Here is a 16,821-nt window from a genome sequence, read left to right on the forward strand (position 1 = left end):
TGTATGTGTGATCTTTTATTTTTCTTTTTTTTTTTCTTTTCTTTTTCTTTCCAAAGGTGCCATTCTTTCTATTCATAATCTTCACAGTTTATACCATGCTACCCTTTGGGATGAGAGGTGCTGTCATAATTAGCGTTCTTTCTGCTCTCTCCCATATTATTGTTCTAAGCATTGTGGTAAGCACGGCTTCTCAGGAAAATAAGGAATCCATTCTTTTTCAGGTAAGGAAATACTACTTGGTTAAGTAATTAAATACCCTAGTCATAATACCATGTGATATTGGCATAACTATCCTGTTTAAATAAGTTCCAAACTTCCATGTGGATGTTTCAAATTCATGGATTTGGAGCTTGGCCTCAATGAGTTTTGCATACTTTCATAAAATTGCAATTATTTTAATCTTGGTTTTGTGACCTAAGCGGAACTGTCATTTTAATTTTTTAACTGAGTTACTCTAAATATGACAAACTTGGTCAGAATGGCTCTTCCCGCTCTGTGTGAGTCCGTCTGGCGCTGCCCACGGGTGGGACAGCAGGATTTGAGCTCCTGGCTGCTCCCAGGTCCCCAGCGCCCGATCACAGGGTGTGCTCAGAGAAGCACCCCAGCTCTTACGATGCAAGTGTGCATCAGCCTTCACCCGGCACCCTGATGCATGAGTTTGTGGGCTGGTTTCTCCCTAAACCAAACACTGGAGCCTGCAAATAAGTGTTAAACAATAGAGCAGAATTTTCTTTTTCGTTATGCTCCTGTGTATTGGTACAGGAATGCCCGTGAGTGTGGAAATCAACTCCTATTTCCCAGGTATATCCTGGCTAATTGTGTGACAGGGTAAGAGAAAAAATGAACGTGGCCTGGGATTGATTGTCTTTAAGGTGTTAGTAGAAGTATCGATGCCTGTTGTGCAGTAGGTAAATCTCTTTCTTCTTGTGCAGCTCCTTGCCAATGCTGTCATTTTTCTTTGTGGGAATCTGATGGGTGCATTCCATAAGCGCCAAATGCAGGTCGCTTCGTGGGACCTCTATAGATACACATTAAAGTGCATCCAGGTCCGAATGAAATTGAAGATTGAAAAGAGACAACAAGTGAGTGAACTCGTTCGTGTTTGGAATTGCTTATTTTCATTTCTGCAGTATAATTGTATAAGGTTGGTGACTAATGCGTGTTGAAAGGCTCGGTCCAATTTTTGTGATACCCACCTAGTGTCAAAAATAAAAGTTGTGCCATTTGTAACAAAAGAAGGAAGTTAAAGGGAGGAAGCTGCTCTCTGTGCCTTGTCTATATGAAAATCACAGTATTTGTAACAGGAATGGAATTGCCAGTTGTTTTAGTTAGTTTGTTCCTAGTAGAAATTGTTACTGGGCCTGGCCCAAGGTAACTAAGAGATCATGCCCCTAATGCCCTGAAGAGTACTGATAAGGTAGTTTCAGCCCTTAGTTTCATGCATCCTTTGCTCGCATTTTTTTGTTTTGAATTCCAAAGTGTTATTCGGCTTTGCATTTTCTTGTCTCACAAACTGGTTTTCTTTTGCTAGAAGGAGAAAGTCAGAGCCTAAGGGAGAAAAAATATTCTAAAATAGATTATGATGTTGATTATGACATTGTTTATTTCCATAAACTCCAGTGGTATTTCAAGAATAAGCAAGGAACATGAATTTCTTACTGAGCAAGGGTTGTAAAGAAGTATCAAGGCTGAGACTATGGTGCCTTTCCTCTTTTATCCCGGTACAAGCAGGGTTAAGAGCATTGGCTCTGGAAGGCTGATGTGTACCCAGTCCGCTGCCCAGCAGTTGTTAGACAAAAGGAAGGGGCTGAAAAGGGACTGACACGATCCCATCAAAAAGGAGCAAATGCTGGTGCAGTCCGTGCCCTGGTGCTGGTCTGGCGAGATAACAAACCTGCATGGGAGTCCTGGCAGGATCTCCTTGGCTGATGGGGGGACTTGCATGGGTTTTTCTCCTTACAGTTCCTTGTTTGAAGTGTAGACGTGCTTAAGTCTATAGAGAGCTTTCATCTCATTTGGGTTGTAATTTATCACACAATTTTGAGTCTCCTTTTTTGCCTCCCACTGGTTTACTATGAAAATGATGCGAGAAACACAGTTCAGCGTTCATCATCTCATGTGAAAACTTTGGAATGTGTCAGCCTGTGACATTCACTGTGGCTCTGCTGTCAGTTTAACGTGCTCCCCAAGCTTTGCCCTCCTGGTATTAAAAGGCTGGAGGAGGAGGAGGTGTTCCCGTTTCTGGGGCAGACTCAAACTAAACTGCTGTCTGTACCTAGTGTAGGCCAGGCCTTGATGCTCAAGGCCTCCCTCTTCCCACTGTGATCCAAATACATTTCTTTTTGGTGGCAGGCACTGGTTGAGTAACCCTGTCAGCTCACTGCTGCCTGTATACTGCTGCCTCGGCTGGTCAGGAAAAGGGAACAGCGATTCGGTCCAAAGGGACAGCGTTTTACTCAGTTACACAACGCGTTGACCTTGCTGGCAACGTCATCTGGAGAAGTTCCTGCTTGTAGCTGCTCCATACAACATTTCCTCTGCTGCGGTGACACTAGCTCTGGGGCCGTAGAGCCCTTCCTGCATTAAAAGTACCATTTTTTTTTGTCTTCCTCTTCTGCCCAGCAACTTAACAGGGTCTTCTTTGAAGAACACGCTTTTAAGCCAAAGCCAGTGTAAAGCGGTGAAAATAGTCGAAGAGTCTGTATTCCCACTCAGTTCAAAAGGCTTTATTTCAGTGGCACTGGTTCCTGGTTCGTTGAAGCTACAGCCACATGTTGTTGGCACTTTCTGTATCTGTTGCTGCTTTTCCGGCATTTGAGAATTCACAAGGGCTTTTAATACCGCGTGGATTGTTCATTACACAAGATAAGCTTTTCCCAGAAGCTTTATCAGATGATGCTCATGTAACACTGAGATCGGTGGACAAAATAAGTTTTCGTTTATCCAGAAATTGTAATCTTGAATGCTGAATTTTTGTGGTTACAAAGAGGTGGCACATCTAGGTCACAAGGAACAAAGGAAAAATGTGCAACAGCCTTACTGAACTGTAAAACTGGTGATGTTGAAAACAGAAATGTGAAAGTTCCTTCTGGAAAACCTGACATGCATTACTCAAAAGCCACTTGAATAGAGCTGGTTTATTTTGTTTTGTTTTTAATTCCTTCTCACAGTCACTAAAGTCCTGCAGTTTCAAATTTACTGTGCTGAGAATTTTGCATCAGTTTTTTTCCCCTCTCCTTTTAGGAAAATTTGCTTTTATCCATCCTGCCAGCACATATCTCTATGGAAATGAAGCTAGCAATCATAGAGCGACTCAAGGAAACTAATGATAACAGGCAAATGCATGACAACAACTTCCACAGTCTATATGTAAAAAGGCACCAGAATGTTAGGTAAGTCAAAACTCTAGAAGAAATAGTATTAATACAAGGTGCTGATTCTTAAGAGGGTATATGGTCCAGCAAAATTAACATTTGGAGGTAGATTTTCAGACCTAAGCGAGCTGCGGGAAGATAATGTGTCATGAGCTCATGTGTTGCTTTCTAAACTCATTTTGATATTGAACCCCTTTTTTTCTGGAGTTCTTTTCCAAAGAGAGATACTTTCTATTAAATGCATTTTAATATTTAAGCTGACTGTGAAACAGACATACGTTCGTATTTCAGTTACACTGGGTTTTTTTCCTTTTATTCTTGTCTAGCATTCTTTATGCAGACATCGTAGGATTTACTCGCCTTGCCAGTGACTGTTCTCCTAAGGAGCTGGTAGTGATGCTGAATGAACTTTTCGGAAAGTTTGATCAGATTGCGAAGGTACGTGTTGCACTTTGTTGTGCAGTCGAGATAAAGGCCACCTTTGGAAAAAAGAAGTTGTCTTTTCTGCGAGGCAGAAGACAGTGCTTCGAAGTCAGGAAGGGAAGAGTGCTTTGGCTTTCAAGCTAAATCACATTGAAACAGTATTTAAAACAAAAATGGGAAATGTAGCAAGTTATTGTAATTCCAATTCAGGGGCTGCATCATACATATGTTTGTATGATTGACTCTGTAAAGATATCTTTTATCCTCTAGCTCTGACCCTAATCTTGGATATATGTTCTGTTCTGATTGATTTTTCATTTAGTATTATGAGGCAAATATGGCTTTAGGAAAATAAATGCTGCAGTTTGCCACATCCTGTCTGACATCAAAAAACCAAATAACAACCCAAATTCTGGTTCTAGAAATTTAGCATTGCTAAAGCAGAAGTCAAGACTAGTGAGTACGTATCAAAACTCACCATGGTTTAAAGGTGTTGGTTTGATTTCATAATTGACTAAATGTGGGTGTACTGAATACAAATAGAAAATCGGTTGACTTGGAAAATCTTGGTTTTGTGAAATTCTAAAAATTCTTCAGAACAAGAGTGGGAAAACTCAAATTAATATAGCAGAGTGAAATTGCTTTAATTAAACCTTTTTGGATGTCATTGAATAAATTCTTAAATATATCACTGATTAAAACCTGGCTAAAATCCTAGTTAACCTCTTTGATATCTGTATTACATTGCTCATCTTTGTATTTATATGAATTCCGTTGTTATTAAAACTTCAAGTACTGGCAAGTAAGAAAGTCACACTGACTGTATTGTATTGTTGTGAAGCAGCTATTAAGACCATATAGAATAAGTTACGTTATCTTAGTTGCCATGAGCTTTATATGCTGCGGTAGAAGCTGAGGTTAAAGACATCTGGTCATTTTTTGCAACAATTATAGAAAAGACTCTAGATTTTGAGCGATATGTTTTAATTTCTCACTCCTGTGTGCCAATTGCAGGGTTTAAGAAAGTCTGGATTTTGTGAGTCAAGGTCTTATGCAACCCTGTGGTTGAGCTGTAAGAAGAGATTCCTGCTTTTTGTGCTATTTTTGTTCTGCCGGAGACTATTCTCCGTCATTTTTTCCATTACGCAAAAATGTTTTAGGCTTCACATTACCTAACAAAAGTCGATGGCTACGCCGGACCCTGAGCTGGACACCGATGTCTCGCAGCTCTAAGCTAGGCCTGGGTTCTTCTGTCTAAACTCAGCACTTGCTGCAACGCTCAGAACCCACTCGATGGCTTACGATAGTGGAGAATGGTGGATGTTCTATTAAGGCTTTCATGGATGAGGGAGAATAGCTTGGGTTGTTAAATATTTTCTGCTGTCAGATAGTATTGTGGGTTTTTTATTAGTGATGGCAAACTGTAGTGTGTGCTGACTTCCTCCTCGGTTATATTAGAAAGAAAACAACCCCAACATTTTGCTTCTGCAAAGCTACCAAGTTGAGCATCTGAATTCCGAACTTCTCCCTGAATTCTGTGCAGGTTTTACAACACTGTGCAATGTTATTTAAGACTGCCTGGAATTCAGGTGTTAATAAAGATGAAGATTATAAGACAGATAAGGAGATTTTATCCTTTATGTCATAAATTCCGTGACAGTTTTATTTTTACTTATAGTTTCTCGATTGCAAACAGTTCCACGGATAAAGTCAGAAAACAGTAGGATGATTTTGAGAAATGCTTGAAGTGGTCATTTCTGTTACCCTTCAGTGAGCAACATCTGGGCATTTGGATGCAGGAAAGAAATCAGCTTTGCTTCAACAGGGATTGAATGAGGCCTGACTTTCTCAAAATGATACACAGAAGTCCTAGTTTTGGGGTCATTGTCCTGTTTGCAGTTCATTTTTTCCTGTTCAATGTGTTTACTGTAATTTCACAGGAGAACGAATGCATGAGAATAAAAATCTTGGGAGACTGTTACTACTGTGTCTCAGGCCTGCCTGTGTCTTTGCCGGTTCACGCCAGGAACTGCGTTAAAATGGGACTTGACATGTGTGAAGCAATAAAGTAAGTACAGCACAGGACGCTTTTTAATGTACCAAGGCTAAGATACTGAATAAAGTAATTCTTAGTTTTCTTGTCAGCATTCAAAGTGTATTTATTAACTGTACCTGGATAGTTATGCATAAGGTCGTAAGTTTGTCTCTTGTCTTTGCACTAAGTGTTTAATGAGACTAAACCTGAACAGATCTCCAGGAGGAGGAGAGGAAATCAGAAGTGTAGCTGCTGCTCTAATAAATACCCTGCTCGCTCCCCAGGCAGGTGAGGGAAGCCACAGGGGTGGATATCAATATGCGGGTCGGCATTCACTCGGGGAACGTGCTGTGCGGCGTCATCGGCCTGCGCAAGTGGCAGTACGACGTCTGGTCGCACGACGTGTCCCTGGCCAACAGGATGGAGTCCGCCGGCGTACCTGGGTGAGGAGCTTCGTTGCGTGCTGCTTCTCTCTGTCGTGGTTTCCATAATCCTGGTTTATGAGTTTGGAATTTGGAACTGTGCCGTGACACACATCCTCATAATGGGATGATGAAAACAGAACAAATGTGTACTTACTAGAGCTGTAAAACGTTAATATTCTCTGATTGTGTTTTCAATGAACTATAAAATTCTATTCTTAGGCAAGTTACTGCTTCCTTTCATTGAAGAAAGATGTGCGTCTTCAGCAGCACATTGTTGACTTAGTTAATTCACGTTGAACACAGGGATAATACTATATTTGTAAGTTCAGCAAAAGAATAGCTGTGCTATTTATGTTGACAAGGCAAAGCTGCATATTTACCTACTATTTTTGTTAATGTATCAATCAGTCCTGCTTGATTTATATGAATTTTGTATTCACCACCACATTCCCCCAAGAAAACCCAGCTCAGAAATGAAAATGCAGCCTGATGAGGAGCATCCGAGCAAGGAGAGTTTGGAGCTGTTGGTTGTTGCGTGTTCTCTTGATGGAGCATTTGTCATGGGCAGAGTGGGAAGGCGACTGAGTTGTCCCGAGTGGCAAAGCTGAGGCAGAGCAGCAATGGAAGGTGCCGGTGCAGAGGGTTGGGTCTCAGGTTGATATTCATGCTGCTTTTTTGAAGACTCTTATTGAAAAAGACATTATATACATGTATGTATGTACGTCCTCCCATATATATATACACACACATATATATACACACACGCACACACACACACACACACACACACACATATATATATATATATATATATATATATATATGTAACACCAGCATTTTGTATTTTCCTTATTCAGGAAAGTATACTTACTTCTCTTCTAAGTTGGCGTTCAGGTGGGTATATGTTAAGCATCAAAGTATTGGTTTCTCTTGGGAAGTGATTCTAACCAGTGATGTTATAGGGTTTCTTATTATTTCTATGCCTCAAACAGCTTTTAGCTGTGTGCTTGTAACTTAAAAATTAATTTCTGCAAAGTGATAAGGGGATATGAGTATCAAATTATTTTCTTGCATTGAGGGCTGAAACAGAAAGAAAACTAATTGGAGCTTGGCTGACAGTTGCAATACCATCCAGGCTGAGTGTTTTAGTGTGTTGACTCAGCGTGATTAAACAAGAATACAGTCGTAAAGTTTGTTTTGTTGGTAAAGCAAACTACATGACTCCGAATGTGGCATGAAAACATACTTTTCTTAGTCACGTTTTGGACTATTGCCTAATCTTGAAAACTTTGATTATTCCATTACATTCTTCATGCTTATGTTTGATAATCCATTAAAGAGTAAAGCTGCTTTAGGTTGGCTGCCTGATTCTGAAACATTACACTTAATACTTCCTATATCTTCACATGTCAAGCACTCCCTTATCATGTGTTTGAATACCAGGCAGAGTAAACCTTCCCTTCGTGGAAGACCGAGCCTTACAGGTAGCATGGGTTTATATTTGGTATGCAAACATTATATTTTTTGCTGCTCTACAGAAAAATGACGTGTCTGGGATTCCCCATTCCAATGTTAGATAGTCCTGTTCCTTTGGAAGCAGCAGTTTTGTCACTGGGAGCAGTTTGAGATTTTTATTTTAAAATAGGAAGTATGCACGTTTTGGGTTTCTGTACGTCATAGAATCATTTTAGTTGGAAGAGACCCTCAAGATCATAGGCTCCAACCATAACCCACCCCTTGCACTGCCCCATGTCCTGAGAACCTCATGTCTGTCTGTCCAACCCTCCAGGGCTGGTGACTCCAGCACTGCCCTGGGCAGCCTGTTCCAATGCCCCACAGCCCTTTCCCTGGAGAAATTCTAAAGACTTTAGAAAGGCTGTAAGGAAAACTTCTGGCATTATAACTATTTTATTTCCATCAACAGAGTATCCTTGTTCATCTTCTTTCTGATTTTAAACATTGTTTGCATTCATAGCAATGTAATACACTAGTAAAGCAGAAAGGACTAGCATAAAAGCGAAATTAAAAATGCATTTATGACCAGTTCTCTCTAATATGTGAATGTCTGACGGATCAGAAGAGGTTATTTTCTCATGCCTGTTGACGCAGGCGACGGAGTGTGGTGTGTTGGGCGTTCTGCACCAGCATGCTGGATACAACAGTGCGTGTTACAGCTTGTCTTGGAGAGGCAGCTTTAGCAGAAGCACTTTGGGTTATGTGCTGATCCTGGAATCCAGTAAGCATGAGTAACTGCTGAGACATCATCCACACAGTCATTTAAATGGAAAGAAGTTTGCGGTGAGACCTGACGTGTGTGATCTGGGGAAGAGGAAGCCCGGTAAAATGGAAAATGGTGGATGGTGCACAAATGTGCTGCCTTTAGAGATAAGTGGAGAACCACAGGAAACTTGCTGCGGTACATGACTGTGTTTTAAGGCTCAGTTAATGAAGACATTGCCCAGTATGCCTCAGCCCCTGTAGGAGAAAACCCTGCTTTAGAGCCAGCTTTAAAATAACAGATTTAAAGGTTTGCCTCAATTGCAAAACAGCGTGATCAAGGTAACAATTAAAAAATTGGAGCCAGTGGTCTCCAGGTCTTTGGACAAAGCTCCGTGCAGCGTAATGGAGCAGAGGCGGACGGGACAGTGATCCCCTTGCTCTCTGGAGTCAGGCGGGAGCGCTGCACGCTGTCAGCTGCCATCGGGAAACGTCCTGTCCCAGCTGGTGCCGGTGGATTGTAGGACTGACAATGCAGAGATTAACCTCTCCTGCCAAAGCAAAGCGAGGAAAGCTGTGGGAAAAATGAACAGTGAGAAAACAGGCTACAAGAAATGCTATTTTGTTAACACAGTCAAGTCTCTTGTTGTGGAATTCTATGGAAAGATATTACTTGTTATTTATGTAGAAATACGTGATTTGGGATACTGAACTATATTATGTGTAAGGGAAAGTGTGAATGAGTACAGAAAAATACCAGCTGCTCTGTTAGAAGTTCGTTGCCATGTTACGCTCTCCTCTGTTCCAGTCAAAAAGACAGACTTTCAGAATTATCCCACTAGTTGACAATAAACCTTTTACAGCTTTTTTTCCCCGGACTTTGTAGCCATCTCCTCCCCTCCTCATGCATTTCTAGACAGTCCTCACTTGTGTTTTGTTTTGAGCTCTCACCATCTGAAAGAACCCGCCTGTGAGTCTGTCTGTCTTGTCAGTCACCAGATCTCCTTTGGTCACATTTCTGCTTGTTTGTTGTACGTCTCTGGTTATTTTGAGTTAATTTTATGCTGATACCATCTCATTCTGGGAAGTGTTATTTAGCGCACTTGCTATGAAAGATGGGCGACAAAGAACTGCACCAAAGGATTGCAAAGATGGTTTTTAAGTACTGGCAGGATTTTGCAGTTGGCTGCCAAAGCAGAAGGTGGCTGAAAAGCAGCGATGTCAGCAGTAGCCATTGAAATGTAAATGAAATGCTTAATGTGACCTTTCTGTAAGTGTTTGGGTCTGTTGTTCTCTCTCCCTTTCTCAGCCGTGTCCACATCACTGAAGCAACCTTAAATCACCTGGGCAAAGCTTATGAAGTAGAAGAAGGGAATGGACACCTGAGGGATCCTTACCTTGAATCCATGAAAATCAAAACCTACTTAGTGGTTGATCCAAGGGTATGTGTATGTTTTTAAGCATGTGTATTTATTCCAATATATACCTACATTTTAAATGTATAGGTGTCTGTGATGCATACACCTTTTTAATCCAGGAATATAATTAAAGCATGGTATGAGTCATCTGAGTAGCTTGGCTTTGGGACTTCAGATCTAAAGCATGACCTACTGTTTTATGACATGACTATTGGCTCGAAAGTAATAAGTGTTACGCTGAAACCTCTGATATGGCCCACATAGCGTAAAAATATGTATTTGACTATGTACTTGGGTGAAGCGGGCTCTCACAGATCCAAGTTAAAAAGCGGAATGAAGTAATGAAAGAATACCTGTGCTGTGTGGCCACTTTCAGATAGAATATTCCCTGCAAAATAGCTCCTGGGATTTTCTTCCTCACTATTTTAGATGTGAGATTCACCTTTTTTTCAAGGTGTAAAGTTAGCAATTGTTGGTTGTCCCTTTACAGCCTGGTAACTGCAAACGAATTGCTGTTTTGGATCAGCTTGTGATTGAGTAAAATATCTCAAAAGAAAAAGAGTGAAAATTACACACTTCTTTCCTTCAGAATCTTAACAGAAAGAATAGCACTTTTAATTATCAAGAACTCAATCTTATCTTTGCCTGTTCTATGTAGTCAGCACTGCACCCCCCACATGTCCACAGCACACACTCCCAGAATGAGGATCTGAGTGTATTAAAAAGGTCCCTGCCCGCTTGAAGATACTTATGAGATGTTAGAGAATAACCAGTCATTGATGTATCAGTTGATTCTGTAGTTCCAGCTCCCTTTTAGACCACAAGGGTACACCCTGTATACACTGCCTGAGTCTTCACCTGTGATGGAAGGATATAATCTAACATCGAGTCTGTCATTTGTGGCCTCTTCTCCCAGGCACCTTTTTGATACGCCCTGCCTCAGGAATTGGGAATCTCTTTCCCCTGCTGACTGCAAGGAAATGTTATCTGTTCATAAGATCTTGCGATCTCTCGCATTATCTTCAATAAAGCAGGAAGACTGAATGCTGCAGTGGTACAAGCAAAGGCTTGTAAAGGCAGCTGGAACAAATACGTCATGATTTGCTTTAGCTCACATTAATTAAATAAGATAAAGGAATCAGAGTGGCTGACACAATGCTGAACAGTGTTTAGAGTCCTACTAAATAGCTTGATTTTTATAGTCTTAAACTACTCAAGTACACAGAGCTTCATCTCTTTATAATTTGTATCATTCTCTGTTTTCTAAACGAGTGTGTTTTTTCTGATAGTCCAAACAATGTGGGTCGAATAACCATCTCCCTAAAACGCGAGTTAACGATGGGCTGAAGATGCGCGCGTCCGTTCGGATGACGCGTTATTTGGAGTCCTGGGGAGCTGCCCGGCCCTTTGCCCACCTGAACCACCGGGAAAGCGTCAGCAGCGACTCTTCCAGTTCACAAGGAAGGCGAAGGAAGGTGAGGTTTGGAGTAGGGATTGTCGCCCTGCAGTTTGCAAACCGCTCCTTGTGTCCCTGATGTGAAACTTGAAATCTGATTCGGTTGTTGTAGCTGAATTTCTTCTGCTACTCTTGGTGTTAAATGTGTACACAGAACTAAGAAAATACCTGTGCAACAACTCTTTCTGTCAGAGCTTACTGTTATTCAAACTCTAGCATGCTATACTCAAGAGTAAAACTTCAAAGTAAAACTTGGGAACTGTCTTTTTTGTACCTGACGTTTTTCCACCTTGAGGTCCTGCTTGCTATGTGTGGTTTTGGAAAAAAGAGAATTTATCTCAGCCTCCGGATGGACTCAACATTTACTTAAAATGCATAGAAAATAAACAGTCCCTGCACATGCTCCAGCTGCGACAGGATTTTATCAGTAAAGAATTTTTAAGATTAAGAATTCTTAAGATTTTTAAGAGAACTTATTTTACTTTCCACCTGGCCTCCCCAAAAGCTCAAAGGAGGAGGTGTGCGTGCTCTGTGGTGTGCTCCTGGAGGCGCAGCAAGGCTGTACCACCAGCTTCACTAAGTGTTAATTAAGTGTCCATCCATTCCAGTTTGTGGCAGTGGTTTCCAGTCTACTTGCCCGTGCTGATGTTAGTTATTTCAGTGTGTGCAGAAAAAGAAGGGAGATCTGTTCAGTTGTTTTCTAACAAATTTTTATAGGTCAGAAAATGCTCACTTGTTAAAGCAGAAAACATTGCTGGAAAGGATTGATTTTGATAAGCTTTTCTATTTGAGAATGGTTATTTATTTTTATTTGTGCATAAAAATATTTTTGGCCGCTTCCTGAAGTTTATTTTTAGTAGTTGTTTGCCATTTACTGACTTGTGCAACTTATTCTGAATTCCTTACATGGTTTAGGAAATACCTTTGTGTTCCACTGGGCGCCAGAGAACTTCCGACAGGTTCGTCCCGTACTTTCTTTTCTTAAAATACATGATCCTGTGCTCCTCTTGCAGCTCAGTGTTCTGTAAGCAGGCGCTCTTTTGGCTGATGAGTCACTGTGTGTACAGCGTTCCTGCATTAGAAAGGTTAAGCCAAATCTTTGGCCTTTAAAAGGCTTCTCAATTCACATTTGTTATTGTTATTTTTATCAGGCTCTAGAAAGAGCTCCCACCCTTTTCATCTCACTGGCCTCCCAGTCATTAGGTTGCATTTTGTTTTATGGGCTGTAGCAGGATGGAGGTGAGTAGGGAAGAGACCTCAAGAGCAGTGGAAAACAAATCCAAATACCTCTTATATTGTAAACACGTATATATTGTAACCGCTTGTGCTACCTCAGCTTTTGGTTTTCTTACTCAAAGATGCTAGATTTGTTTGTAAATATCATAGCACAAAATAAATACACTTAAACATAATATTAGGGGTAAATATATATTATATTTTACAAGATATGTCTTTGGTTAGTAGTACTAATGTATGCCATTGGAGTGTAATAAAAAATTGGCGCTATATGTAGAAATGCTTGTAATGGCACCTGTACCATTGAGTCACCAAGCAGATGTTTTTCACTCGTGAAACATTAGTTTGTCAAAATATTGGCTTGAAAAATGCATGGTTGGAGTGACCAGAGAAACGTTAGTGCAGTGCTTCTGGCTGGACGTGTTGGTCAGCCTGGAGCATTCTTGTTTAACGTTTTCCTGGTGACCAGCGTTTGTGACATGGCTTCATTTCCTTCTCAGAACTTCATCTCAGAAGGGAAGGATAGAGGAAGATATCTATGATGAAATGATGTCGACCATCGAGGGCCTCAGTTCAACTAAGTATGCAGTACTTCATTTTTTTTCTTCATATTTTCTTTGAGAATAATCTGCGTTCTCAATTTTAAGTCTGGATATAAAATTTACTTCTTGAAAATAAAAAGTTAGCAGGGTTTCTGTCTTGCTGTTTTTTGGTCTTCTTTTTACTGACTTTAGTTCCTTTTTGGTTTTAATTTGAATATGAGACTACTACTGCATTATTATAGCAAGAAGCCAATGGTTAATCTAGCTGTCCAATGTGGTGTAGTGCTATGAAAGAGCAAAATTATTGCTTTGTTTCTGATGGCTGTCCAAAGTAATGAGCAAATAGGAATTAATGTTTGTCTTCTGTTTATTAACATAAGTGTCAGGAAATGGGGTGCAGCCGTGAATAAAACCTAATTATGAAGTCTAAACAGGTTTTTGTGGGTAATCAGAAAATTGCTTCAGTGTCAGGTTCACTGAAGGTAAATGGTCTGTCAGTACCAGGTGGTGCATTTGGCACTAGATTTGCATTTAAGAGCAGACAGGCTTAGGCAATGTTGGTGGTTTATTATTATTATTTTAAATGCAATATTTAAATTCCTATCAAATGTAAACCAGCTGGCTGTTATCACTGTATCTCAGCTATTCCTAACAGGGGCCTGCTATTATTTAGGGAAGGTTTTGGAGGCTTTGAGCCACCTCTAACCTCTGCTGTTGTACTTTCCTGCTGTCTTGTGTGTGTAAATCAGCGGCACTCGCCCCTGCCCTGTGCATCCCTTCTACAAGGCTGCCTTTACACACCCTCCTTGGCATGTTGTGAACATTTTGTAACGTGTGTCTCTCTGAATGCAGCCCATGGTGTGGCAAATCGGATGACTTCTGTGGATTTTCACTGATTTTTGCAGAACCCGGTCTTGAAAAAGAGGTTGGTAAGAGCAAAATAATCCTTTTTGGTCTTTGATTTGCACTTCAGAGCAGCATAAGAATATCTTTGAAAGTGTTTTCTTTCTGAAATGGGATTCTGGAGATGACTGCACGTCCAAAGAGGTTTTTGGTAAAGCAGATATCATGATTTGTTTGAGTTGGTCATTCTTTCTTGGTAATGCTAATTCTGTAGAGTAAAGGAGATTATCTCTAACCTGTGGTGAGATTCTTGCTGTAAGGGAGTTAGCAGGAGTTTGGCAGCTTTACTATATGAAGAACTTCTCTCAAAAGTAATGAGAATTTAAAAAAAAAAAAAAATCATCTTCATCTGTAATCATAGAATTGTTGTGGTTGGAAGAGACCCCCAAGACCATAGAGTCCAACCATAACCCACCCCTGGCACTGCCCCATGTCCTGAGAACCTCATGTCCGTCTGTCCAGCCCTCCAGGGCTGGTGACTCCAGCACTGCCCTGGGCAGCCTGTTCCAATGCCCCACAGCCCTTTGGGGAAGAAATTGTTCCCACATCCAACATCAACCTCCCCTGGCGCAGGGAATGAAAATACTCTGGGTTTTGTGGTTGTTTCATTGCAAGTGTAATACAGTTATTTGTTAGGTACAGTGTACTTTCTCTGTTTGAATAACTCTAATTTAATTTACTGTGCTGTGGTGTGCTGGATGTAGTTACTGGTGTGTAAATACACTTTAGGTTTACTTCAGTGTATACTCATTTTTATAAGGATTTGGACTCTGTGCATCTGTGAAGTGCTTATTTACGTACTCAGTGAATTTTCCTGCTAAATTTGAAATTGTCCTTTGGACTGAGCTGTTTTTCTTGATAGATGTTCGGGTTAATTTTATTTGATGGTTTTCTTTTGTTCTATGTATATTTTTAATAGTACAGGATAAATTTGCAAATGTGTCATAACACAAATGTGATAAAATTTAAAAAAACCCTGGCATTTTCCTTAAGATTTATTATAATCTGTGTTTCAGTATCGCACCATTCCTATTCCAAAACTGAAGAGTTACTTCGCATGTGCCAGTTTCGTGTTCCTCTGCATATTTCTGATACAGATGTTTATCATGCCAAAGTAAGTGTCAATATAACTTATAATTAAACAAAGAACTTATAACAAATAACTTATAATTAAAATTAACCAAGAGCTAAAGTGAAACTCACGCACATGAAACTTTTAAAAGTCTTTTGGAGTTCCTTAGCGTTTCCATTTAGGAAACATACACCTCTTAGGACTAATTTACCTCTTAATAAAGGATGCATTCATGTTGTTGGTCTAAGAGCCCAGATATCAGTATGGAAATAAAATAGAAATATTTCTTTAATATTGCGTTTGCTTAGTACACACAGGAAGATGCTCAGTTAAGTGAGAAATACTATTTTATAAGAAGAGTTGGCTGTAAGCACATTGAGCAATGGAAAAATGGGATTAGTTGTTTAAAATGTGCTCAATGTCTGTAGAGATGTGGGGAGGGAACGTGGAGCTTCTCACACCTCCAGGGAAGCCTTGTGATAATTCTGACGTGTATGGTATATTTGTTTTCCATGGCTGTGTCGGTGCCTTTTCCACGTGGTTTGTGCACAAGGTAGTTCAGGCTGACAACGAGTAGAATATCTTAAATTAGTAGTTGTGCAACAGACCAACGATAACCTGGGCTCTGCTGTGGGTATCCAGTGATAGTGGAATACAAATTGTATTTAACTTTAGAGAAACACTGTTTGCAAACATTACGCTGAATTGCAGTTTGAAATATATCTTTTTTTCATTTAACACTTGTTGAATCTTTTCTGTTCAGAACTGCAAAACTAGGAATTTCCTTTGGCATCGTGGCAGTTATCGTTGCACTTATTTTGTTTGTGTGCTTTGCTGAGAAGTGCATGGTGAGTTTATCTTTAAGAGATTCGTTCTTTTCAAAAGCGGATGGAAGTCATTTGGCAACTTGGTCTGACTTTCGGGATGGTGAATTAAGCCCTTAATTTCAATAGGAGTTAGAGGAGCCTTGAACCTCAGATTCCCGGAAGATTGAATTGCCTGAAGCTGACTTTCATGTCTGAAAATTCTCTCTGTAATTCAGAATTATTTGGGTGCCCTAATAGATGGGAGGAGGAAGTTATTAACACTTGCTGAGTGGGGTTGGGGTTTTGAATTTATTTTTATTATTATGTTTGTCCTTAATAGTGATTTTGATTTTACATCCTTACTAGAAAAAATATCAAAATAAGCTTGAATGCAATATGAGTTTTCATAAGCCACATGAAAATTAGAAGCATATGAATAATTTATTGGCAGCAATTTCATAACTGTTCCAAATTCACCATTACATCAATTGGGACGCTTTACGTTTGTAGTTCCTTTTTCTTTGCATTATTAAATGTATGCAATTACTGTTTAAAAATTGCACTCTGTACGTGGGATAAAGCTTTGTGGTTGATTTAAAAGTACGTTTAGATGGCATATATGGAGTTTTTATATATAAATATATATATATGATTGGATGGATTTTTATATGTATATATCTGTGTAGAGAGGTGTGTGTATATGTATGCATGTGTGGTTTCTACATACGTAAAAACACACGGAGAAAATTGCAAGACTGCAATTGCATCAAACTTGAGTTTTACACGGGGAGTGTTTTGGTGTAGCATCCTTGTGTAAGGATTGAAATTGTCAACAGTTTTTCTCTGTAACAATGAACAGAGCATATTAGGATGGCAAGAAATGGAACTGGCTTTGTTTGGTTTCTATTTAGTCG

At 40.0% G+C, this 16,821-nt stretch overlaps 1 protein-coding gene across 21 annotated transcripts in view; it reads left to right on the top strand.

Annotated features, from left to right (window-relative positions):
• Positions 1 to 16,821, top strand: part of ADCY7 (adenylate cyclase 7) — a 67,737-nt gene that overhangs the window by 40,537 nt on the left and 10,379 nt on the right. For all 21 annotated transcript variants that reach the window (XM_065028612.1, XM_065028621.1, XM_065028601.1 and 18 more), the window contains 13 exons: positions 57 to 221; positions 933 to 1,082; positions 3,244 to 3,392; positions 3,701 to 3,812; positions 5,738 to 5,865; positions 6,117 to 6,275; positions 9,784 to 9,916; positions 11,182 to 11,367; positions 12,264 to 12,307; positions 13,085 to 13,165; positions 13,979 to 14,051; positions 15,046 to 15,143; positions 15,865 to 15,949. In XM_065028612.1, coding sequence (XP_064884684.1) covers positions 57 to 221; positions 933 to 1,082; positions 3,244 to 3,392; positions 3,701 to 3,812; positions 5,738 to 5,865; positions 6,117 to 6,275; positions 9,784 to 9,916; positions 11,182 to 11,367; positions 12,264 to 12,307; positions 13,085 to 13,165; positions 13,979 to 14,051; positions 15,046 to 15,143; positions 15,865 to 15,949 — 1,563 coding nt within the window. The remainder of the gene's footprint in view (positions 1 to 56; positions 222 to 932; positions 1,083 to 3,243; positions 3,393 to 3,700; positions 3,813 to 5,737; positions 5,866 to 6,116; positions 6,276 to 9,783; positions 9,917 to 11,181; positions 11,368 to 12,263; positions 12,308 to 13,084; positions 13,166 to 13,978; positions 14,052 to 15,045; positions 15,144 to 15,864; positions 15,950 to 16,821) is intronic.

This window comes from Columba livia, chromosome 13, assembly GCF_036013475.1.
Source record: "Columba livia isolate bColLiv1 breed racing homer chromosome 13, bColLiv1.pat.W.v2, whole genome shotgun sequence".
NCBI lineage: Eukaryota > Metazoa > Chordata > Aves > Columbiformes > Columbidae > Columba > Columba livia.